At 45.4% G+C, this 27,063-nt stretch overlaps 1 protein-coding gene across 6 annotated transcripts in view; it reads right to left on the minus strand.

The window, feature by feature from the left end:
* RFX5 (regulatory factor X5) overlaps positions 1-27,063 on the minus strand; it is a 325,165-nt gene that overhangs the window by 126,564 nt on the left and 171,538 nt on the right. For 2 of the 6 annotated variants that reach the window (XM_069650280.1, XM_069650271.1), the window contains exons 5-6: positions 18,129-18,251; positions 10,981-11,097 (exon numbers count right to left, since the gene is read on the minus strand). In XM_069650280.1, coding sequence (XP_069506381.1) covers positions 10,981-11,097; positions 18,129-18,251 — 240 coding nt within the window. Of the gene's footprint in view, positions 1-10,976; positions 11,098-18,128; positions 18,252-27,063 lie in introns of all 6 variants that reach the window. The other 4 variants (XM_069650276.1, XM_069650282.1, XM_069650274.1 and 1 more) reach the window with 3 other exon arrangements.

Here is a 27,063-nt window from a genome sequence, read left to right on the forward strand (position 1 = left end):
TGTTGAACATAGATCAGCGATACCTGATCCTTCAAGTAGTTCCGTGTCAGTTAGATCAAGGCTTGAGTTTCTACCCGAGATTAGCTCAGGTGTCCTTGCAGATCTTACATTATTCTGGAGGTGGCACCATAGATCATTGGGTTGTTTTGTTAAAGGAGTCGTCATATTTTTTTATTGGGGGACCTGGTTGGTTAGATTCATCATTCCTATGAGAAGCAGACCATTTCCATTTCAGAAATGATGGAAATATTTGCGGTAAGCTCTGATACAGGTCGTCCCTTGGTTGGTCCCTCCCCAGAGCGAACATGGCCATTCCCATTGGGTGGCATATTCTTTGATCTACATCAGAAACCATCAATAGTTTCATATTGGTTATAGTCAAACGATTGTTAGTGGAGTGCTGTGTACTGTCTTTACCACATCTAGATCCGGGGCTTCTGATGTTCTTCCGAGACCCCACTTCTTCTTGTTCTTCTTCCCAACTTAAAGCCTTCCTGGCAGAGCTGCACACCGGAGTCGGCACACAGACAATTGAAGACAGACGGACTTCCGCTGCCAGGGGGCGGCTTGGACTTGTCCATTCTTGATCAGTGTTAACATGTGGTACCAACCCAAAGTTCGGAACAGAGCATGACCCTGCCGGTGTCACAGAGCTGCATATTTCAGATATTTTGACTATAACAGCAGTATACATAGCAAACTCTGTGTCAGCCGGTCCGGCCTCTTTTATCGTTGATGTTTGGGCATCCGCTAGGGGAAAATCAATAGTCAATAGAGGGTCACCCCTCGGAATTTGTTGGAACTTACTTAAAACTGTCCCCTCAACCCTGATTAATCCTTCGTGGGCTCCCAGACTCTCTTCAATTGCATCAGTACGGAGAGGCGAATCAGGAGCTACCTCATTCAAAATGGGCATATTGAGTTCACATTCCAGCTCAAGTTCAAGCTGCAGATCAGACCTCTTACCTGGTGTTCTTGGGGCAGGACTGCCTAGAGTAGCTCCGGCAGAGATATCTGCAGTACACTCCCGTAGCCCACTTCGAAGAGTTCTTGTGACGGGTGGGAGCTCCATACATACCTTAGCTTTTACAGCTCCACCAAAACCGCCACCGTGCTTCATTTGAAATGTAGTCACTTGGCGAGGAAATCAAAGAGGCCCGGGGCACTCGGCACGAGACACCAAATACTCTGCAGCCGCTCCGCTGGGGGTGGGGGGGAAAGAGTGTATATGGTTGTAGACACACCACCTTGGAGAGATGCAATGCAGCCAGTGAAAAAAGACTGCAAAGGAAAATCAGTACACCGCCAAGCTGCTACCAAACACTCTGCTGCCGCTCCGCTGTGGGGGGAGTGTATAAGGTTGTTGTCACGCCTCCTTGGAGAGGTGCAATGTAGCCAGTGAAAAAAGACTGCAAGGGAAAAGCAGTCCACCGCCAAGCTGCCACCAAACACTCTGCAGCCACTCTGGCTGTCAATTTCCATGGATTCAGAGCTGAAATATACATTCTAGACAAAAGCTAACACGCACCAAGGAATTTGCAGTCCAAACGTTTAAAACAAAAAGAAAAAAGTAATATATGCACCTTTCTTTTAGCGTGAACAATATCAAACCTTTCTGAAAGCTTTAAAAAATCACTGATATTAAAAAAAAAGGCTTTATCATTCTGGTAACTAACAAGGCACAAAGGCTAAAACACACTAACTACATGGTTAGAAAAATCAGAACGTCGAACCGGAAAACTGAAAATTACACACAATAATATATATTTTTTAAATCCAATGAAATAAACTTTTTTATGGGTTCTTTGTGATAATTTCACTACTCTAAACATCCTCAGTGGGGGGGTGGCTTTCACTGACCCCCTAAAAAGCACTCCCAACATAGTCTAAGACTGGTGTTATTTACTAATCTATCACCAATCCAAGAATGTTTGGGGAAAGTGCTGAATGGAGGGTAAGGGAAGAAGGCTAAAAGAAACATGTCTCACTCCGCTGGCTGACAATGTTTTGGCGAGAGTTTTTTGACAGGATACCGTTTTTTGTGCGATAATATACACACTTCACATGTCAGTAAATAAACTTCCACTTATAAAAAGAACATTAGACTAAAGGAGAGAAATTGCTAAAGATAACCTTGGCTTACTAAGGAGGTCTGGAGGAGCTGTACATGTCCTTCTGATGTGGTGGAGCAATTATGGCAAACCTAACAGGCGCTGGATAAAAGAGGAGGAGAGTAGAGATTGCTGGTGCTAGTGTCTTATAGAAGTACAAGTTAATTACCCCTGGTAACGTTCTTTCGACTGGATGTTCCTCCCACGTATTTCTCATCTTTGACATGTAATGTCCAGTTTCAGCTGCTTCGGAAAATATTATTTGCAGAGGGTGCTGTGCTTCGATGGTGTTGAGCCGATGTCCCTCGAAGGCCTCTGTCAAGGGTGATGTCATCGAAGGGTATATATAGCCTGTGCAGCACCCGTTGGCCTCAGTTCCGTTTTTCCCCTCCTCTTGCAGCAGTGATGCCCATAAATACGGGCATGGCAGTATTCAGCCTTGGTGGAACGGAAGCTGTAATAGCATGGGAAATTCTACAGAGGGGTAGGTTGGGAGGGCGATGAAGATTCCGTGGAAGGAACATCCAGCCGAAAGAACGTTACCAGGGGTAAGTAACTAGTCTTCGAAAGGATTTTGTCCTCCCACATATTCCTCAACTTTGACAGACTCCCAATGCAGTGTTATGATTGGAGGATGGTGTAAAATTAGAATTTAAACATTCGAGGACAGAGCAAAGTACTGCTTTGCCAAATGTACCATCCTGAGCATGCGAAGTGTCCAGACAGTAGTGTTTTGTAAACGTGTGGATGGAAGCCCACGTAGAAGCCTCACCGATATTTCTAAATGGAACACCCCTTTGAAGAGCTGTAGATGTAGCCATGCCCCTGGTGGAATTACCTTGCAAACCTTCAGGAGGGTCTTTACCTGCTAGTCTGTAGCATTCTGATATCGTGAGGGTTATCTACCTAAACAAAGCTTGTTTGGAAACAGCCTGACCTAATTTGTGTCCTGTGTAACCGATAAAAAGTTGGTCATCCACTCTCAATTTGGACATTCTGGAGATATAAAAGCTTAGCGCTCCTAGGGTCCAACCTATGCAGTGTTTCCTCTTCCTTACCAGGATGAGGTGGAGGATAGAAGGAAGGCAGAACATTTTTCTGATTCAAATGAAAGTCTGAAACGACTTTTGGTAAAAAGGAGGGTTTGACCTTCAGAACAACCCTGTCCTTTTGGAAGATGATAAAGAGTGGCTTGCACGAAAGTGCCTGCAACTTGCTCACGCTGCGGGCTGATGTCAGAGCTATCAATAGTATTGTCTTAAAGGTTAACAACCATGGCGGATGCGTGTACAGAGGTCCAAAAGGGGCACACATCAGGAATTTCAAAACCAGATTGAGGTCCCAAAGTAGAACTTGGAAGGGAGATGGAGGGAACGGATTAGTGAGCCCTTTTAGGAATTGAGTCACCAGTGGTATTTTGAAGTAGTAACATTCCTCCGAAGAGCGCTTAAAGATCGATAGCGCTGCCAAGTATCCTTTTATGGTGCCTATCTGAAGGCCCAAATTAACTAATGATAGAAGGAAGGAAAGGACATCCAGAGTTTTACATAGAAAAGGATCAACATTATTTTCTTTGCACCAGTTGCAAAACGTATTGCAAAGGCAACGATACAAAGATTTTGTTGCTGGTCTTCTGGCCAAAAGCAACACCTCCATCATGTCATCCAGGAGGTCCCAATCCTTGTATCTCAGCCTTTCAGAAACCAAGCATGAAGGTTGAGAGTCTTGACCTCTGGATAGAGAACCTGACCCTCTCCCGAGAGAAGGTCCTCTCTTTGTGGAAGACGCATCGGAGGACAAATGGACATGTCCAGAAGATCCGGGTACCACTTCCTCTTGGTGCAATTAGGATCATGTGTTTCCCGAACCATCTCAACCTCCTGATTACATGAGGAATGGCGGGGACCGGAGGAAACGCGTACAGGAGTGGAAACTCCTGGTCCAGCACGAACGAGTCTCCTAGAATTCCTCTTAGAGGAAATTCCCTGGAGCAGTACAGTTCGCACTTCCGGTTGACAACGGTCGCGAACAGATCCACCTGAGGGATTCCCCAAAGGGTGAAAGGTCTTCCTGAGTTAGTTCCCACTCGTGAGAGACTGTGCTCTGCCCGCTCGGAGCGTCCGCTGCCAAGTTCTCCCCTATAGCTAAGTGAACTGCCGACAGGGAGATTACTTCTCGAATTGCCCAGTACCAGAGCTGCATTTCCTCTCTGCACAGTGGTAGTGACCCTACGCATCTTCTCTTGATGAGGTAGTGCATGGCCACTGTGTTGTCTGTCATTATCAGGATGTTCTTTCCCCGGACACAGGGCATAAAGGCCTTCATCGCAAGTCTGATTGCCCTCAGCTCCAAAAGATCGATGTGTAGTTCGGACTCCGATGGAGACCAACGATCTCCGATGATAATCGTTGGCATGGCCTCCCCACCCAGTGAGAGAGGCGTCCGTCACTAGTGTTATCTCCAGGCATGGTTGGCAAAAAGGTTCTCTCTTCAGAACATTTTCCTCACAGACCCACCACAGAAGATCCTGCGAGACTCTGGTTGGAATCTAAAGCTGGTCCTACATCTTTTCTGAGAATTGGGACCATTGAGATCTTAGAGCCCATTGAAGATATCTCATTCTCCTGCAAGCCTCTGGCACCAGAAAAATGCAGGACGCCATGAGGCCGAGCAACCTTAGAAAATCAAAGACCGGTAGACTGTGGGCATTCTGAAATTTGGTCCCCATCTGAAAAATGTCTTAAGCCCTCACCTTGGGTGGTGAGCTCTTTCCAAGGATGTATATAGTACAGCTCTGATGTACTCGAGCTGTTGGGAAGGTATCATATGGGACTTCTTTTAATTGAGGGAGAAGCCCAGTCTCTGAAGAGAGTGGCAGGTAAAGTTGAGATGATCCAGGGCTTGTTCGGGACAACGCGCCCAGATCAGCCAATCATCCAGGTAGGGGTAGACGTGAATCCTCAGCCCCTCTCCTGAGGCTTGCTGACACTACCGCCATCAGTTTGATGAAATCCCTGGGGCGGAGGTTAGCTCGTATGGCAGAACTCCAAACTGAAAATGAGAACCGCGAACCTCAGGTATCTTCTGTGATTGAGATGGATTGGCACATGAAAATAAGCATCCTGAAGGTCCAATGACACCAACCAATCCTGTAATTGGAGGGCCTGAAGGATCTGAGAAAGTGTGACCATCTTGAACTTGTCCTTCCTGAGGAACTTGTTCAAGTATCTCAAGTCCAAGATGGGTCTTAGTCCTCGTCCTTTTTGGGAATCAAAAAACATGGGGAGTATCCTCCCTTGTTCCTCTCCGCTACAGGTACTGGTTCTATAGCACCTTTCTCTAGCAGGGTTAAAATCTCCTGCACAAGGAGCGGTTCGGAATCCTCAAAGAGTGATTCCCTGGTGGATTGTTCTGAGGTCTTCTTATAAAAGGGAGGCAATAACCGAGGGCTATGGTTTCCAAAGCCCAAGCATCCGAAGTAATGTGTCGCCATTCTTGCAGATGCTGTGCTGAGACAGTCTGCCTCCCACTGTTGAACTGTGGCTCAAGACTTCAGAGTGGTTTTGTGGCAGCTGTTAGAGAGGGCAATGGTAAGGAGGCTACTGCTTGAGCTGGCTTTGCACCTCTACCATGTCCACCACAAGGAAACCTTCTTTGGCCCCTTTGAATGGACATTCCTCTCGCCCTTCCAACTGAGGAGTAGTAGCAAAAAGATCTACCCCTCCAGGGTTGCCCACTAGGACAAAATGGCTGAGGTTACCTAATAGCGGTGCCTAAAGATTTGGGCGCCACCTTTGAGGTTGGCAACTTCTCAAGGTTCTCGTCAGCCTTGTTGCCAAAAAGATGAGACCCATCCTAGGCATGTTGAGAAGCCTAGACTGCACATCCGGTGCAAAACCTGACTTCCTCAATCATGCAAATCTGCCCATGACAGTGCTGGTAGCCATGGATCTGCTGATGCTATCTGCAGAATCCAACCCTGATTGAAGGGACTCACACATGGCTTCTTTGCCGTCCTTAACAATAGCTAAGAATCCGTCCCTTTCTTCTACTTCGGGAATGTGAAAACTTTGCGAGAGCACAAGTGGAATTGGTAGATTTCAGTGCCATGCTCCCTGTGGAAAGTACCTTCCTCGCCCATCCATGTACGTGCTTATCTTTCCCATCAGAAGGGATGGTAGGGTACGCTGCCTGTTTCGAAGTAGCCGTAGCTGCCTGCACCACCAGACTCTCCAGAGTGGGGTGTTTTGACAGGTAGTTGGGGTCGCTACTGGAGGGGCGGTATTTTGGTGAGGTTCTTGTCGACTGCCGGATTTGACTCCCGAGTCTCCCAGTTCCTAGCCACCCTTTTTTGAAGTGCCACATGAAAGGGTAAAGTGGGATCAGTCGGAGGACCTTTGTTGTCCAGAATGTCCGTTAGGTCGTCTTGGTCACAGGGTAAAGAGGGCCTACTCCAACCCCAAATATTCGGTAACCTTACAAATAAGCTGACAATATGAAAAGTCAGCATGTTCCCCTGGTTCAGGCTTTCCGAATTCCAGCTCTGGGGAAGTGTCGACCCCACTTGCTGTTTGCAAGTTTTCATATCAATCTTGCATTCTGCTCTCCTCAGAGATGAAGCTCTCTGGTACATTGGGTGTACTGTATTGTAACTCAAAAGGTGCTTCCTCATTATCAGAATATTCCTCCTCTTCAAAAATAGAAATAAATCCTTTTTTGGGAGTGGAGCATAAACCTGGTCTGGTTTAGAAACCACAGGCTTCGACGTTGTCGAAGTCGATGCATGAGGAACATTGTGCGCCAACGGCGCGGCTGGCAAACGTGGAGCAGCCGGCGTCCAAGACTTCGACGCTGATGTCGCCACCAAAGTCTTAACAGGCGTTGAGGGCCTGGCCTGCATTGAGGGCACCGCCGGCATCGACCTCAACCTCGATGTATCGCCACGTTTCTTATGATCCTTTGTCTTTTCAGACTGGGGCCCTGAGGGCTCCCGATGGGGATCAGGTCTTTTACCCGGGTTCGAGGGAGCGCATGTTCTGGACCGAGATCTCTCCTTTCCAGCTTCATTCGAAGGCATGGTCAGAGCATGGCTATGCTTATCAAATATTTTTAACATCTCAACCCTGAAAGCTTTCCATTCAGCTGATGTCGAATTCTTTGAGGGACATGCAACCCTTTTAGGGGAATCATCCGAAGAAGAAGATGAAGGTGACCGTCAGTGCCTCTTCTTTGACTTTTTTGAAGATGAGGAGGAATGGTGGGAACCACTCCTCGACCTAGAACACTTGGCCTTCTTTCTCCGAGTAAAGTCTTCCCTCGACTCGTCGGTCAAAGGCCTAGCAGTACGGGAAGGTGACATTTTGGGGATTTTTCCTACCTTGAGTATCCCCTTCCGTTCCCTCAAGGCCTTTCCTGTCATCGACTGACACTTGGAACACTCGGTAGTATCGTGGCTCTCCCTCAGGCACCACAAGCAAATGCAATGCGGGTCAGTAAGTGACATTTTTGAGCCACAATCTCTGCATTTCTTAAAGCCTGACTTTGGCGTCGACAAAGTCGAAGAGGAAGACATATTTTCGATGATTTCAAAGATTTCATGTAATGTATGTCACAGAAGAGGCATGCTGATTTTCACTAGAAGCAAGTGCTAAATCGGAAAAACAGAACTGAGGCCAACGGCGCTGCGTGGGCTACACATGCCCTTCGATGACATCACCCTAGACAGAGGCCTTCGAGGGACATCGGCTCGACGTCATTGACGCACAGCAACCTCTGCTGAAAAATGTTTCTGAAGCAGCTGAAGCTGGACATTACATGTGGGAGGTCACAATCCATTTGAAATATGTTCCATTAGGAAGAGTGAAGAGGGTGACAACTAATGATCAGTGGCTGTTAGATGCTACAGGAGCAAAACAACAAAATAAATGTCTACATGAGTAGGGGGCTGCATTAGAATACGAAATTACAAGCTAAATCAGCTTTTTAGCTGTCAGCTCAGCTCACATTGTCTGCAAGCCCTCTGTTGATACTCATTTGCAATTCAATGCGTCTTTTTTTACACCTTCAAAAGAATGAACATGCTCACGTTTCAATTACAATGAGCAACATTTATAACATTGCATTGCTATTCACACATACTTCATTTCAGGCTAACATTTTTGTGCCATATTGAGCTCTTCATTAACTATGTACTTCATTTGAGTTTAAAATGTCTTTTCATAAAGGAAATTCTGACTTTTGAAATGTGCAGTCCCAAGACGTCCAAATAAAATTAAAAAAACAATCAGCAAGATACTTGGTGATGTGCTCCCAACAGAGTCCAAATGTCCAGCTGTGTTTTCGACTGACATTTGTCTTACTGTTTTAATGCTTAACCTAGACCCTAACACACCAACAAGCTATAGGCCCATCACGACAGTCAACTTTCTTTTGAAAATACTAGACAGAGTAGCATACCTCCAAATACAACAACATTTAGAAGACAATAACCTTCTAGGCCTGCAACAATCTGGCTTTATACCTAGGCATGGGACGGAAGCCCAAGACAAGGGCAATCTGGCCATCCTGCTCTTGTTAGATCTGTCTGTAGCCTTTGACCTAGTCGACCACCAAATACTTACCAAACACCTCTCTGCGGCTGCTGCATTCTCCCAGAATGCCACCAATTGGATTTGGTCCTGCCTATCGGACAGAACAACCAGGGTCTTCGTCCCCTCAGACGGCGCCACGGCGGACCCTGTCCCAATCCAATGTGGAGTCCCCCAAGGATCATGCATCACCCCCACGCTCTACAACATCTTAACAAAGCTCCTCTTTGACCGCCTTGATGACCTTGGTGTCACATATACTACCTACGCTGACGACACCCATGTCCTCATCACACTCACGGGGAGTTATGAGGACGATGTTGCAAAGCTAAACAAGATTTAGCTTGAAATCCAAGCATGGATGGCCACCCACAGCCTCTGCTTAAACGAGGACAAGACGGAGCTACTTATCGTCGGCTCCCAAGCTCGTCTTAAACTCGACACTAGATTCTAATCCTTCACCATTGATGGCAACATCATAAAAGTGTCAAAAGAAGTCAAAACACTGGGTGTCTACCTTGACGCCACTCTTTCACTTAAAAAACAAATCAACGCTACCATCTTTTCCACGGCCTATACCAACAAACTTATAAATGCCTGCAAACCATTATTATCCACCAACAGTTGCCTCACACTGGCCAGGGCCCTCATATTGTCCAAATTAGACTAATGCAACACACTCTTCCTCGGCACCACCAACCACATCCTGAACAGACTCCAGATACTCCAAAACAACACCCTCAGATGTGCCCTCAATCTCCCCCGCAAGGCTCACATCTCTGCCTTCAGAAAAGCGTCTCACTGGCTCCCTACCCGTGAGAGAATCAAACTATGAGCACTTGTCATCACCCACAAATGTCTCTATCTTGCAGCCCCACGCTACTTATCAGACATATTCACTAGACATAACTCTACCAGACCAATTAGATCCCCATACTTACACCAACTTGACATCCCAAAGTTCAATCTGAAAACGGCAGGGGGAGCAAGCTTCCTTGTGTTAGCAGCGAAATGCTGGAATGCATTACCAATGACAATCAGAGCTGACACTTCATTCTGGTCGTTCAGAGGTAAGGTAACTGCTCATAACTCAGCAATAGACTGTTAGCCTGCACTTCGCTAAATCCTGCACCCTAGTTTTCTTGCAGCAAATATGTGCTGCGACTGCAACAGACTAACCTGTAACCGGTTACATTTTCACAATGCTCTTTCATTACAGACCATTCTGTAACCTGGTCCTCATACCATTTATTGTACTGTATCATCCACTGCTATTTCCTGTATGTGAAACTCTTTGTAACCATGTTGCCCCTTAACGATGAAGCGCCCAGTTACCCCAGGGTTTGGCTGCGCTATATAAATAAACAAACTAAACTAAATTAATCTCTGCTTCCAACTAGCCGAAACAGCATGATCCTGTGCTAATGATTTTCATTCTCTAGGCTTCAGTTCCTTTGTCTGTCAAAAACTGGCAAGTAGATATATTTACATTTAAATGCCATAAACAAAGACAAGGAAAGTTACCATCTTGCCAAACTTAACTCTTCCACTAAAATCTACAGTAACACAAATCACATTCAGAGATGTTTCCATCTAGTGGCATGAATGTTAAAACTAGCACAATCAGGTACTTGGCAACTGTAGGTTGACAACAAAGGCACCTGTAGACCATATGTCCCGGGAGGATAGCTCAGCTGCAACATGCTCGTCTTGGAAGCAAGACAACACGAAGCAACACAGGTTCAAGTCCCGCGCTTAGAAACCTCTGGGTATTTAAGCGCATTATAAATACACAACTAAGACAAAAAAACAAACAATTACGCAACTAAACAAAATAAAAATAAAAAAAACTATTCCTGTAACAGCGCCTCGATGCCTGCGGGCTGTGTGCGCGCTTTAAAAATGCAAAAAAAAAAAATAAAAAAAAATATGGGTTCTTCAATGCAGCAGCATCCAGGGAAATCGGTTGCCTGGATTGGTTTGCAGTCACAATGTTCCAGGAAACTAGTACACTGCATGGGTCTGGGCAAACTGGAGCTGTTGGGAATCTTATCGACTGGATAGGATGGGGTCCATACCTGAAGGACTAAGTTGGATGGTCCTGGTGATCTTTTTCGACGTGAATATACATTTTACTAGACACTCCACACAATTCACTTACATGTATGAGACCAGACGATCGCAGATTTTTTTAATTAAATGCATGTTCTGTGGCTCTTTCCTTTTGTCCCTAAAAGCGGCTGGTTTACCAACCCAGCACCGATCTGCAAGAAAAAGGATATTTGGACTGTCCACGTCCTCCAAGACGTCGAGCCTTGATGTTTGGAAAAATCTCCCGAATGATCTTTCCAAAGTTAGCTGCGCTCAGAGGGCGACAACAAAGTTTATCACAGTATCGCCTGGAGGGAGAACATACAGTGAGAGAGCAGAGACTTTCAACAAACAGTACAATGGAAAATGCCTCCATTTTCGGAGGGGACAGACTGAAAAGAAAGCAAGGAGCAGCAAGCGCATTACATAAGATAGGAGGGGAAACAGGTGTAGGCGAACATCCAGAAGGTCTCTTCTTACATTACAAATAGTTTATTTACACTTTATCCTCACCTGCACATTTAGGGGGTCCCCAGTAGGCCCAGCCAATTTTGCACTGGCTGGTACATAAAGTCATACTGTGGCATAACCCAGTCTTGCCTGAAACTCCTTAAAAGCAGACAATTGTGTTTAACATCTAATAACACTAGGTGGTTGAAATTATTAAGAACCCTGAGACCTCCATTACTTGGGTCTTCTGAAAGGTCTTTGCCTTCCTGGCAAAGACCCATCCATATTTCTGAGTAAAGCGGTAGAGAGCAGCTCCCCTCTGCAAACACAATGCATGTCATACTTAGAAAAGTCACTATAACCCTTCAGATTGAGGGAGACGTAGGGAAACCCATGGAAAAAGTCTCTGTGTCGGATTTTCCTGCATCTGTCCCATTCTGCAATTGATTCCTCTCTGCCTCATTGTTGAATGTATTAAAGGAGTAACCCTCAACTTTGCAACAGGGTGATCCTCCCCTCAAGTCCACATTACTCTACGATACGTGGTCGATAAGCCAGGCCTAAACCCAGGAAGAAAGCAGGGCGGATAGAAGTTCAGTAAACATGTTATAGAGTAAAACAAAGGCTTGGCCACAGAATGTATAACTTAAAATATACGTTTGTCTGGTGGGTTGTGCAGTAGGAAATTGAATGCAATATGACATGCATTTTTGTATAACAATTTTGATGTATGTCCCCGCCACCATCTTTGGGCATGGGCACACACACAACACACACAGACACACACCCACACAGACACACCCTCACACAGAGACACCCACACAGGCCAGATTACTGACCTGGGAAAACACTGGCTACCTTTTGGGCGCTCACCCTATGATGCTTAAGGTGTCGCAGGGGGCCCATTTCACAGAGCAGTACCCATACTGAGGCTTGTGATGAGGACTCTAGTGGAAATGGGTTGATTAAAATGTTCAGAATAAGCAACAGCAACAAAAATCAGGTGGCTCATGTCACATTCAAGGTTCGTGATCTCAGAGCTCATAAGCAATGTGTTCCTTCCAGATGAGCCACCGCTGGAGTCCCCCTGCAACCATGCGAAACCAGAGCTCCACCTCCCTCGAACCAGTCATTTCTGCTTGTTATCCAAACCCAGTTCCAGCACTGAATTTCCAGTATCGTCTTTCTGCTGCTTCTTTGTGGATATTCGCCTGTAGGCGTTCCCTGACAACAATGCATCCTGGGACACTTGGGCCTGTATCAAAGACATCCATCTAACAACGGGGAAAACCAAAGATACTCCGACACTAGATGACTAAGAATTGGACGGTTCTTCCTAAACTGACAGTGTTCTACTGAGCACAAATCCTTTTCCCGCCAGTCTTACTTTGTAGTAAGAATAAGTTATTTCTCTTTCAGTGCAGATCTCTACTATTTTTGTAATTCATAGATTCACCTGCGTTTGAGTATTTCCACCTGTCAGGATGATAAGCCTTAGAAATGTTTTTCTTTAAATAATAACAATGAACATGGGAAAACTATATTTTTCCCTATTGTTTAACCATAGCCTGCTTCAATAGGCTCATTGAGGACATTAGCGTTTCAGATTCCCGACGACTGCCACATAACCCCTATCCCTAGCTTCCTTCATGGTGGAGGGCGAGTGTATATAAACCTATATAGGTCACCAATATGGGAGAACGACACTTGCTGTTCAGTAGCTTATTCATCTCTAGCATTGTATTTTTTATAGATTCACATAATTTTAAATACAAATTATAAACTATCACTGGATGCAGTACTAACATACATTATCACAACAATATATTATACATTTAATTCAACAGAATATTATTGCTTGCTCATCTCCGATGGAGGGTAGAAAGCCCCACATCGAAACAGATTCCCCAGAAATGCCTGTGTAACATCTGCATCTTGTAATGTGGTGTCCAGATAATAATGTCTACTGAATGTATGCACATTTCTCCATGTGGGTGTTTTGCAGATTTCCTGGAAGACAGTATTGGCAAACAAGAGTCAAGCCGCAACCTTGCCTCCGTGTGTGCACTTTTACATGATCGACAATGGTCTGCATGCCTTCTCCAAACAGCGCTTCATGCACTCCACAATCCAGCATGCTCTACCCTGCTTTTAGACAGAATGTCCGTTTTTCTGATCAATATATGGCACAAACAAACAACTACTAGTCAGATTATCTGACAGGTACCCCTTCCCAAGTAAAACCTCAAAGCTTTTTTTGCCAGCAACATATACACTAGACTGATGGAAGTTTTAAAAAGAACTTGATTCATATGAGAGCTTGACATTACTTTCAGTACACCAGGGTGGTTTGTTCTCAGTTCCACTTTGTACCTAAAAAATATTACAAGTGGCTTTTGTGAAGATAAGGTGTGGAACTCAGAGACTTTCCTTAATGACAAAATAGCTAGAATGAAGGACACGTTTAAGGAAAGAAATGTTAGTTCACACTAGTGCATTGGCTCGGCAAACCCAGTAACTTGGAAAACACCAATCAACTCCTAGTAAAGCTCCCATACCAAACATGCAAAAAGCCCCATTAAAAGCTCCTTCGCAACAGCGACGTATGCCCTGGTCTTCTCCTGTACGTAATAACTGCAGACAGATTCACCCTGATGCACCAGTATTGCTGAAGGATATCAGCGGAAGGACCATTTGCTATCATGGACTACCCTGCTATTGCCTCAGTTATGATATCCATGCAAAATGGATCCATGGTCGGATTTCCAAACTCTAAGATGTTAGGAATATGCTGCTATAAAGAACGATGCTGGGTCATGATTAGGATAGACATAAGTGATGGTCAAGACAGCCAATAATAAGTACCCCACCACCACACACCCACGGTTCTCTCTCATCCTGCACACTAAGAGGGGGGGTATGTATGTGTGTATGTGCGTGTGTGTGTGTGTGCGTGCGTGTGCATGCGTGTGTTTTCCACCCATGGCAGGTGTTATCATGTAGCCTGGGTGGTGGGAGCCGGTGGGCTCCCTCTCTGCTCCTGTCCTAGTCTCTACTTATGAAGTGTAATCTGAAGTAACTTAATAAAGTAACTTGTCTATGTGTCACTCGTAACAACTGACAACGAGCTGGTCCTGATCCGGGCCCAAGAGGTGAAAGAAGATAAAGGAGGTGAGAGGTGGAAAGAAAGGCAAGAAAAGGACAAGTACGCTGCTATGGGGGGTGAGGGGGAGAGGTGGTTGTAGGGGGGAGCACAGTGAGAAGGAGAATGTGTTTGGGAAGAAGGCCGGGTCGCACTGCTCCACAGTTAGCTATTCTCACCACCCGGGGCAAGGGGGGGAGGACTGAGTGTCTGCCTCCCAAAGGAATGGGACGAGCAGCAGCAGTGGCCGGAAATGTATCTTCCCATTTATATACCACAGAGTTGTAGTCCAGACAGAAGTGTTTGTGGGCTAAACAATAATATACATATACACACATGAGAATGTTAGAATGGGTGACGAGTGACAGGCGCAGGAGCGCTCTGTTTTCATAACCCATCTTGTGGAGTGCGGGAGATCCGCAGCACCCGCTTGCGTGTTTTGGAGCCTTTTGGAGGGGGAGAGTGACAGGAGACCTGGAGTCTGTTTGCGGATGGCCCAAGTGACCGTTACGGCTCTTGGGATAGAGGAGGTCTTTTTGCTGCCGTGCCGACGATCACAATGGTGACCTCATTGTCCTGGTGAGGAAGTCGGCGAAATTGGATTGATCTATGGAGTCGGCGTGCTTAGAGAAAAGAACTGCTGGGCATGCAGTCTTTATGGCTATGCTACGTTACATCCACCCCCCGTGTGCCAGTGTTGTAGGAGCAATGGAATACATCGGTAAAGCGAACTCTCGCTTTTGATATTTGACGTTAAGGTTCCCTAGTTGGATCATGTGTTAAGAAGCTGCGTTTTTATGATTGCATCACTGAAGAAGTTTGGTATTTTATCGGGAGCTCTATTGTGCCGTGTGACATTGCTTGTGTGTGTGCATGGTCTCAGTGAGGATTTCACTGTAATTCTTAGCTTAACATTTTTTGAGGAATTGTTTAGGTTCGATAGGTGCTGCCTGGTGCAGCATGGACTTTGACTGGACTCTGTAATGGGGCCATGGTATCGCAAGTATGACACTGACACAAAAGGTACAATTTGTAAAACCTTAATTCAAGTTTCGGGGTTTGGAAAAACTCCTACATTGCCCTATAGCTATGATGGGAGTAGACTCTACCATCAAATAATAAATAAAACAGTCCTAGTCAGTCCGGCAAATCAACATGACCTCTACTAACAAAACCTAATGCCTGCCCTATCTCTTGTACAAAAAGTGTGTAAAGGAGGCTATGTATGCAAAGGAAAATCAGTGTTAAAACATAAAGAATAAGTGTGGCTGAGTCAGCTCTCCTCCCCACGTTAGACAGCACGGAGTAAGGCGCTCCCTGTAGACTAGATGACACACACTGGCTCAGGTTCTCAAAACAAAGGCAGTTCAAAACATGGATCGAGGCACGCCTGGCCTTCCACGTTAAGGTCTCTCTTTCAGATTTCAAAGCACAGTTCAACAAAGTTCACGCCGGTCGCCCTCAGTCGGACTCGGACCATTAAAAGCAAACACTTACAGGGATGCCCTTCCCCAAGCTTAATTCACATCCTTTAGGGGTCCCCTTCCCATAATTTATCACAATTCTGCTCCCCCTCAGTAGGGCTCTGACCTTTTCCGTATGTCAAAGACTTTCAAATATGCATGGCTTTTACTTTAGATCTCCGCAGGAGCACTTCAACTTTCCCTTCAGCTCACACTCTTGTGTTATTTGCCCCAGTGTCTCTTGCTCTGGGTAGTTCGATGTCATAAGTACAAAAGTTCAGCGTTCACCCTTTTTACTCCTACCCCTTTTCCCAGGGTTACTTTTGATCACTTTGCTTTTTATAGTTAATTCACTTTATCGCTTCCTAACAAAAACATTTCACCTTTCACCGAGCCTTTTGAGTGGGCTACTTCCTTTTGCTGGACGACTCTGTTACTTAGTATAGCTGGTTTCACAGCTATCAGCAATTCAAAGTTCATCACAGGTCTGCCTTCCTTCGCGTCTCATCCACAGGCGTGCAGTCTTCAATTGTGCCATATACTGTTGCAATTTTCAATCTTTCCTTAGCACACACCGGTCTTTCATGTCGCTTGCCAACTCAACTGCTGTGTGCTTTTCTTTCTTGTCTTTGCAGTTATTAATTCACGAGTCAAGGTTAATACCCTCGTCTCCCCAACTCTGCCATTCACCCGGGAGGGTCACTGGCGTCCTTGAAACACAATGCAGTCTTCTTGGCTGGGATTTGGCCTTCTCCATGTGTCTTTCACAGCCTTTAGGAGGCAACAACCTCATGCAGGGAATTCTTGGGGTTCCCTTCCCTTTGCTTTCAGCCCTTGGTGCGTCGCTCTGCTCCAGTAGATTTGCATTCACCCCGGAGGTTCTGCTCTTGCTCGTGTTCCACCTTGCTCACAGTGTGTTTCTATGTTCCGCCTTTTACCCGTGTGAGGAGAGCAAATTGGTATCAGATGCATGCACTTAAAGTCAAGTGCCGGACTTTGCCTGACCCGATTAGCGGGACGTGTCCAATGAGATATGTACGGGTTAGCCTCTTTACTCTCAGCCGCCCTCTTCCTCGGCCCAGTGTGTGTGTAGAAGGGGGTGGGGGGAGAGTTGGGACATTGGAGAATCCTATAAAATAGGATGGGTCATGTGTATGGGAAAGGGGGGAATACCACGTCTCACCATTGGTTGCCTCACCGCCACTCCCTGAAGACCCCTCACCCTGGTGATCCTCCCGCACTGGTCCACCCCCAGGGTCTGGATCCAAAGGCGATGGCCGTGCCCTGTCAACCTGAGAGAGAGATCCCCGGGGACTAGTAGGTGAGACACCCTTTGGCTTTTTAAACTCTTAGAAATCAATATTTTACCTATGTTGTGCTGTGAGTGTGTGTGTGCGTGTGTGTGTGTGTGTGTGTGTGTGTGTATATCAAATTAGCTTAACAATTTTGAGGATTTTCAGGTCGATGGTTTAAAGACTTAATTCTGTTTAGAGCTGTTTCAATTTTTGCAGTGTATATTGTTGTTATGCTGCACTCCTTAGTGAGGTATATACATATATTTGTGTAGTGGTGCTGTGAATTCTGAATGTGGCCACATGCATTTATTTGGTAGATTTTCCTGACAATGCAAGTGTATGTTTATCTGACATAAGTGTTACAGTTGGCAAAAGCTATAGTTGGCAAGTGTGGGTCCATTTTGCAAAGGTGTCTGGTGAATGTCAGTCTCATACATGTGTTCTCTTGGTGGATATCCACAGTAAGCCATGCAACCCAAGAGTGCACATGGTGTTTTGTGAGCTGGTGTGGTTTGGGACGCCTTCTGCAACAGCTGCTCATTGGTGGGTTGTGGTTCATGCATTGTTTGGTTGCCAGCAGTAAAAGGTTATTTTAGGCCTGCTAGTATGGAGTTTGAGTTGTTCCAGTGGTAAAAGGGACTCATATTGTTTTTAGGGAAAAATTCCACAGCAAAACACCTGTCGTAAAAAACGAGTGTTGTTGAAATGACAGAATCCAGGATAGATGTGCCCTAGCTAAACTAAGGCCTGGTAAGTCCACTGCCTTGACCTGCATCCCCTTTTGTATTTGGTCACTGGGTTTTGGGTATCACTCTGCCAGTGGATCATTGTCCTGCGGAACACATACAAGCAGTGTGCCAAGTCTTACCCTGAAACAGCCAGGCACTCCCCTCCCCATGCTCTGGCCAGGACACCCTCCCCATGCTCTGGCCAGGACACCTGTCCCCAATAAAGAAAGCAAACACTAGAAATGTGTGCATTAAACTCACTTGTATGTATCATATACATCTTGCTTTGGCAGGCAGGTGTCCGTGTGCTCCTCCAGGTGATTGCGAATCCAGTTGCAGGCACGCATGTGTTCAGCTGTGCTCAGAGAGTTTACATCCAAACTGCTGCAGAGGAGTACAGGTGTGTTTTAGTGTCAGCATACACACACACACACCTGCCACCCCAGCTCCACTATCCTCCCCACCCACCTCTGGGCTGGGCTACCCTACTTCTGGATTCCTTGGGGATCGTCAACATAGAATAATTGTACTGGTTACATCATTTTTACATCACTTGACAGCACTTCACATCTACAAACAATAAGGTTTTACTTCGACAAAATGGATTACACTTCTCAATACATTTACTTTTTTCCACTCAATCATACATGAGCTCTCAGTCAATGTAATACCAAATCAAAAAAGGAATTCATAAATTGACACCATGCAAGATACACACATGATTCACATAGTATAGCGTAAAAGCAGATGGCAACAATACAACAAAGAGGGGAGAAAAAACAGGACTGAAGGATAACATACAATTAAGATTGCATTTCATAATCCTAATCAACAACTCATGGAAATCTCTTCATCCTCTATCCTAGCAGGGAGCACATCATTCTGTCGGCATATGTTTCAACACTCGCAAGGTCAGAAGAACGTCTCCATGTTTTCTTCAGTAGAGCTCGCTTCAGTTGGTATCCCAGCTTCAAGTCATGTGAATCTAAAAAATAATTACTACTCCACATCGCTATCTGTGATTGTATGCTCCAATAACTAGGGCAGGTAGGCACCTTCAGTCACAGCATTACTTAAATCAACTGTTGTATGAAAACATTCTTTATCAACCAATATCCAGTATGTGATCAGGAAAAAGGGAGACACTTATTAACACATCTAATGAACCTCATTGTGCTCATTTGTTAGACACAAACATATGTGAGATGTTACATCCCATTGAAAAAGGCAAACAATTTGTGAAAGTGAATCATGCACAAAAGGACCTGACCACGCCTTCACCACACCAATTGAATAGCAGAATCCACTGCCATTTACACCTCCTGTGTTCATATGGAGACCAAATTCCAGCACTGCATCCTTACCAATAGTAACCAGCATCGCTATAAGCCAACAGGGCTCTAAATTTATTCCAAGCACAACCAGTCAGTCCTGTGACATTAGAAAGACACAACATTACATATGAGAGGGTCTCATAAAGAGATTAAAAGGACATTAATTATTGAACTAAATGCTATGTTATGTTAAAGACAAGATTGCATATTTTGTATCATATCTTTCGCAAGTTGCTGCAAACAGAAACTCTGCTCCACCCCTACTCCATTACATTAAGTGTTCTTTGTTTTATCTGTACCTCGGACGGCAAATTTGCTAGTATGCCCCCACCATGTGCTAAATGGCCAAGATCAAAACATTACCATCAATTGCCAAATACCTATGTGCACCTCAGTCTTCGTTGTCCTAATGCTGCCAATACAGGCATCATTCACTAATTTCTCATTACTACTTTCTGCCATAGATGTACTGCATTATGTAGAAACAACCCATAAGTAAAGCGGACTGCAAGTATCTTTTCATAATAGGTAAGCCACCACATGCTGGAAAGGCACAACCACCACCCGCAAAGGGAATATGCACTAACCTCCACATTTCAATAATCATGCTAGAAGTTAAATAACATTTTTTTTTATTTTTTTATTTATTTTGCATTTGTTACACGGCCAAACGCGGAGGTATCACAGCGTAGGTTACATGAGACAGGCTTAACTAGTTACATAGAAGATACACACATTACAGGATATAATTGCAGTGAATAGAACTACATCAAAGCATAACATGGTTATTGTACAAAAAAACGAAGGCACCGTAGTTCAGACGAGCGAGAAGTATGGTAGGACGGGAGAGTGGGGAAAATCGGTGGCATGGGCAGACAATGGTTAGAACTTGTTGAAGAGCCAGGTTTTGATGAGGCTCTTGAAACGCTGATGGGAGAGCTTGTTTCTTTTTTTGTTCTTTTTAAAAAAAAACTTTTGTTTATCAGAAAGTTACATCGTAGCGGAGCCATACCATAGACCTTCCAAGGAGCACCAGACATAATTACATTGTACATTTATACATATGACAACAGGCATGACAATTTATGGAGAGGTTGGAGGCGTAGTGTCTACATTGGGTAGCAGATTACATAAATATAGCCGAAACGGGGTCCATATGCCCTTGGGTCGACAGGTTGAAGGGACAGTCAATACAAATTGTTCCTCATTCTCGTTTACCATTGATAAATATTTAAGAAAGTCAGCTCGATTAGGTCTCCCTGCAGACTTCCAGCATTTCAAGATACATCATTTTGCAATGGCACATGAGATATTTAACATTCGCCTTGTGGTTTCTGTCACCTTACCAATATCCCCAAACAGATATTTGAAGGGAGATAGGGATGCTGGGATCGACGTGATTTCCTCCAGGAGTTCAGCAACTTCCTCCCAGAATTCCGTGACTAAGGGACATGCCTAGTACATGTGGTAAGCGTCTGCATTTGGTGCATTACATTTCGGGCATTTCCTCGTACTGCCCTCTACAAACTTGGTCAATTTAGCTGGAGTGTAGTGCAGTTGAATTAATATTTTAAATTGTATCAGTCATAGCCCCGCGTTCATGGACACATTTTTAGTGAGTTGGCAGTAGCGGAGCCACATGGTTTCGTCTATCTCAATGCCCATGTCTCGTTCCCCTTTCATGGTGTTGCGTGAGGTGGAGTGTGCTTGTACTAAAGAGTATAACATCAAGACCCCTCTCCTCTGCCCTCCAACAGTCACCATGGCTCTTATGCATTCATGGGTTGGAGGTTCCAAGGGAAACGATGGCCATCTAGCGACGAATGCAGCCTTCATTCGGTGGAATTGGAAGCGTTTGAGTTGCCCACCACCTCGACAAAGTCTGGGAACATATCCCACATTTTAAAAAGTTTGTTCGGGTCCCATGATTCCTGGAGTGCCCTATCAAATGTAGGAGCAATATTGGGGAAATTCCATAGGAGGATCTCTGGGTCATATGGGGTCTCTAGCCCAATCCTCATATATATCTTGGACCATGCCTGTATGGTGATGCTTACCGGGTCAAATGCGCAAGTGTCTTTGTATTTAGAGTAAAAAATGACGGCTCATATATCCGTGGGGAAAGCCGCATGTTTCTCTAAGAGTATGTGGGTAGCTGTATCCTCCAGGTCGAACCAGTGTTTCGCAAACTGCACTTGAGATGTCAGGTAGTATAGTTCAAAGTCGGGGGCCGAGATATCGCCGCACGAGAACGGTTCCACCATTTTGGGCCACCCTAAGCTAGCTGTCTTTCCGCCCCACACAAAGGAGGTGGCGAGTGACTGGAGTTTTGCAAAGGTGGTTTTTCCGGGCCAGATCGGGAAATTATTAAAGTAATAAAGTAGCTTGGGGAGTACTACCATTTTAAGAAGGGCCACTCGGCCGTACATGGACACTGGGAGGTTAGCCCATAATTGGAATTTTACTGTCAGTTTTTGAAGTAATTCACCATGGTTTTGCATATAGAGTGTTTGTTTGTCCCTGGATACCATTACTCCCAAATAGCGTACCTATGTAGGGGCAAATTTAAACCCACTTATGCCAGACAGATATCCGGTGCTAGGGGTCAGTGGGAATAGTTCGGATTTTGACAGGTTTATTTTGTATCCAGAGTAGTCAGAGAATGTGTGTATGTTGGTCATGATAGATTGCATGTTCTCTTGTGGATTTCGGATGTACAACAGGGTATCATCAGCGTATAGGGATATAATCTGCAGGGGTCCTGTCATCCTGAGTCCTCTATGGGAATGGTTCTTCTGCACGTATTCTGCCATAGGTTCTATGGTGAGTACAAATAGGATGGGAGAGAAGGGGCAGCCCTGTCATGTGCCGCAGTTTAACATGAATGTGGGTGACATGGTGTTGTTGGTTAGGACTCTATCTGTCAGTTTCATGTACAGTAAACGGACGCACTTACTGACCCAGCCGAACCGTTCGAGGACCAGGAATAGGTATGACCAGGAGACGGAAATAAAGGCCTTTTCAGCATCTAGGGCTGCGATGGCTGCATTTGCTACTGGGTCGATCTGTGCCATCACACCAAAGAGGCATCTAAGTGTGATGGGCACGTCTAGTATACTGTGTGGTTCAGGTCTTAAAGTTGGGAGATCTAGGTCGTCTAGATACTTAGTTGTGTCTTCCATGGATTTCACATCGTGGTTGGGTATAGGGAAGCGTAGAAATCAGCGAATGAGGCGTTAATATCATGCTCCCTATTTACTATCGTCCCCTTGGGTTGTCTGAATGCTGGGGATTGGGGCATGGTGCCTCTTGGCTTTAAGCATATTGGTTAAAAACTTGCCTGCTTTATTGCTTTCCTCATATCTGCAGGCCCTGGCTGGAGTGGCCATATATAGGACTTTTTATTAATTAGTTTAGTGTTATATGTATGTCCGACAATGTTTCCTTGTTATGAGTGGTGCTATATTCAATTTGAAGTATGTCTATTTTGGCTTCAGCTATCTCCAATTTCTTCCGAGCAGTTTTCAATAGTCCAGTGGACTGGTCTAAGATAGCCCCTCAGACCCAGACCTTGAACGTCTACCACAGAGTAGCATAGCTGCCCACCGAACCTTCATTTAATTCGAAGAATGCTTCAATTTCGATGTGGAGTGCCTCACAAACGTGGGAGTCTCCGAGTATTGAGGGGGGCATTCTCCATCTTCTAGCTGGTGGGGCAGTGTCATGTAAAGTGATGGTGAGCGATATTGGGGAGTGGTCTGAAAGGGTGCGGGGATGCATCTCACAGCCGGAGGCAGTATCTGAGAGGTATGAGCTAATAAGCCTGTAATCTATACGTGAGTGTGAATCATGTACGGATGAATAGAAAGTGAACTACTTCTCTTGTGGATGTAGTGTACGCCATATATCTACAGTGTCTGTTTGTTCCATTATCTGTTTCAGGACTAGTGCAGCCCTAGTAGGTGCCCGAGAGGTTGTTGAAGAACGGTCCAGGGACAGATCAAGTATTGTATTAAAATCCCCTCCCCAGATTACTTGTGCTTCTCTGGATGTGATCAGCATATCTAGTATTGTACAATAGAAGTCCGAGTCATCAACGTTGGGCCCGTAGGTGTTGATTATCACTATCTGTGGTCCCGCCACCTCCCCCCAAACCAACACGTATCTGCCCTGGGGGTCTATCTTGCTGGAGAGGTGTCGGAAACCTGGTTTTGAATGAATAAGCATAAGCGCGCATCAAGATTGGGCTGAGTATTCCGTGTAATATCTATGGGGACCCCATCGCGGCAGGAATTTGGTGTTAGCCTTGCTGAGCGCGTGTGTTTCTTGGATAAGAAGGATTTGAGGGTTATGTCATGTCACATAGGCTGCGATCTTCCTGGCTTTGACTGGGTTGTTGAGTACTCGGATGTTCCAGGATAGCAGTTTAATTTTTAGCCCCCCACTAGCCTGTGTCATAGCCATAACTGGACTTGTCTGCATGTCCCATATATCAATGTGCTCCCGTCCACTGCACGGCACCCGCCACAACACAAACCCCCAATTTTAAACTTGTAACATCCCCAAACAGGCCTGGCAAACTGCCAGGGGTAACCATTCCCTGAGTTCCCCTCCATCCCCCACCCGCACCATCAAACCCAACACGATGATGAATCCCATTTCCCATAACTTGTGGAATTCTCCCGACGGTGCACTTTGCATTCACATGGCTGCTGACTACAGAAGCTCATGACCCCACCTTAAACAAGTGTTGGTCAGAGAGCCACTCTTCCGACCTTCGGACGTTAAACTTTATAAAGGATATGATTTGAAAGCTTTTTCAGTCGGCGGGGTCATTTCTCTCCTCGCATGTTTTGGTCTATTGCCCGGTCTCTGGGGGGTATGGGGATGGAGGCCTCCATATATGCTATGGCTTCCGTAGGATTTTCAAAGAAGTGCGCCCTGCCCCAGTGGTGGATTATCATCTTTGCCGGGAAGATGAGGGCATAGGGGACGTGGCATAGCCCGAGTCTCTTGACTGGTTCGTAGGCTCTCCACAGTGTTTGCACATTGGTCGAAAAGTCTGGGTAAATATGTATTCTGCTTTCCTAGTGGTGTAGGGTGCCTTTTTCCCTGGATCTCCTCAGAATCGCGTCTCTGCAGTTTGTTTGTTTGTTTGTTTATTATGCACGCCGGACCCTGGGGTAGAAGGGCGCATGAGAACAAGTAGGTTTACAGCTTAGTTTTCAGAAGTTACAACTTTACAGAGCATGGCACCACAGGGTGAGACAAAAGTACACTCAATGCATAGCAAAACAATCGTCATCATAGAGCTTGCGTTACATAGTAGCAGGTCAGTCACCATCAGGTACAGGACAGGTGGTAGGTATATGGGAGAGTGCAGGATACAAAGCATTCTCAATGAGCCAAGGGAGAGTGCAGGTTACATATCATTCTTAGTGAGCCATTTTATTGTGTTCTGTCTGAATTTGTTAAAAGTTTGGTCAGATCTAAGTGCATGAGGTAGGGAGTTCCATAATTGAGCTGCCTTAACTGGGAAGCTAGATCCTCCGATGGTGGTTAGTTTGAATCTGGGCACTAGGAGGCCGTTGGGGCTAACTGTTCTAGTAAGTCTAGTAAGGTTTTTTCTATTAAAGCGTTCTGTTAGGTATCGGGGGGCTTTGTTCTTTAAGCATTTGTGGATGAGAGATGCAGTTTTGAGGTTGATTTTTTCTTGGGTGGATAGCCATTTGTATTTCCGTCTTATTTTGGAGATATGTGCTTTTCTGGGAATACTAAGGGCCGCTCTCAGTGCATTATTTTGGAGCACTTGTATTCTGTTGATTATGTGTTTGGTAGAACCTATGTACAGGGAGTTACAATAATCTAATTTTGATAAGATAAGGGCTCTGGCTAGGATAAGACAACTGTTGTCTGATAAGAATGGTTTCCCGGCTCGTATTAGTTTGCATGTATAGGCCATGGATGAGGCCAGTGAATTCACCTGTTTGGTAAGGGAAAGGGTCGAGTCAAGGTAAAAACCTAAGGTTTTTACTTCTTTGGCGACCTTAATAGTGTTCCCATCGATGATAAATGCTGAGTAATTTCGGTTAAGTTTAGAGATGCGAGCTGCGGTGCCCATGATGATGAGCTCTGTTTTGTAATCGTTCAGACAGAGGCCGTGGTTGGCCATCCATGCCTGAACGATGCTATAAACTCTATTCACCAAAACCAGATCTAATCCGTAATCCCCGACAAGTGGTAGGAGAATCTGGGTATTGTCTGCGTAGTTAGTGTAGGTGATACCCAGATTGTCAAGATCGTCAAAGAGTGGCTTGGTGAATATGTTGTAGAGTGTTGGCGAGACACAGGATCCCTGGGGCACTCCACAGGTGATGGGTATTGGGTCTGTTGCCGCTGAGGGGAGAATACTCTCATGGTCCTGTCGCTGAGGAATGACTGTATCCATGCTATGGCCTCCCCTGAGAAATGGGCCGCAGAGTCCAAGTGGTTGCACAGGACTCTATGGTCCACCAGGTCAAAGGCGGCTGAGAGGTCTAGTAGGAGGAGTAGGGCTAGTTTACCCTCGTCTCTGAGTGAGTCTATTTGGGCCTTTAGGTCGATAAGGGCAGTCTCTGTGCCATGTTGAGGTCGGAAACCGGATTGGCGGACGCCAAGGAGCTGGTTGACCTCAAGGTAGTTCTGGATTTGGGTATAGGCTACCTTGTCCAGTATTTTTTAGTAAGAAAGGCACCTTGGTGATGGGCATGTAGTTTGTGGGAATGTTGGGGTCCAGTGTTTGTTTTTTCAGAAGGGGGAGTGCCCAGGATTCCTTTAAGTTACGAGGAATGGTGCCCGTAGTAAAGGAGGCATTGATAAGTTTGGTGATGAAAGGAGCTAGGTCTCTGGCAGCGTCCTTGATCAGTTGTGCTGGGCATTGGTCACCTTTGCAATTGGAAGGTTTAAAACTCAGAATAGTTTTCTCTACCTCGATCACTGAGACCTTAGAGAAGCTAAATTGGGTGTGTACTTTAGGTTTGGGTGTGGGCGTTGTGTTTGAAGGAGTTTGGGTTTGTGCTGATAGGGAGGCTTTCTTTAGAGCAATTGTGGTATGGAGGTTGGACACTTTGTTAGTTAGTGCCAGCTGTATGTCTGTACACCAGCTTTTATCTTTGATGGAGTCATCCTGTGCTACAATAGGAGTTTCAAGTTCTTTTAGGATGGAGAAGAGCTCCTTCATGCTGGAGCTGGCTTGGGATATCCTATTATTATAAGTTTCTTGTTTTGCCAGGATGATGTCCTTTTTGTATTGCGTTGATATGTTTATTAGGTTGGTTTTGTTTTCCGCAGTGGGGTGTAAGTTCCATGCAATTTCGTATTTTCTTTTCTGAAGTCTTAGGTTTTTTAGGTGGGGTGTAAACCAGGAGTTCAGGTGCTTTTTTGTTTTACTATTCCTAAGTTTGAGCGGAGCAATGCTGTCGAGGGCAGAGGTCATAGCACTATTGAAATCCTCCACTAGAAGGCCGGGATCAGCATGGTCAGGTAAGCAGTTAAGTTTGGGTAGGATATGTGGCAAGATTTTGTCCGTCGTAATATTTTTCTTATTTCTAGTTAATGTGGCAGGGGCAAGGGGGGGGTGTTGGAGTTATGGGTCTTTTAGTATTGATTGCAAAGGAGATTAAGTGGTGGTCTGTCCAGATTTGGGGGGGCAATAGTTGTGATGGATAGATTACAGTTGTGGCTGGCAATCCAGTCAAGGGTTCTCCCTTTGGTATGGGTGGATGCATTCACTTTCTACATGAAGCCTAGTTCTGTTAGGGTATTGGCTACTGCCGTGGCCTGGTGATCATTGATATCATTGTACCCTAGGTTGAAATCTCCTA

Source organism: Ambystoma mexicanum, chromosome 1p (assembly GCF_040938575.1).
Source record: "Ambystoma mexicanum isolate Mex_15411 chromosome 1p, UKY_AmexF1_1, whole genome shotgun sequence".
Taxonomy (NCBI): Eukaryota; Metazoa; Chordata; class Amphibia; order Caudata; family Ambystomatidae; genus Ambystoma; species Ambystoma mexicanum.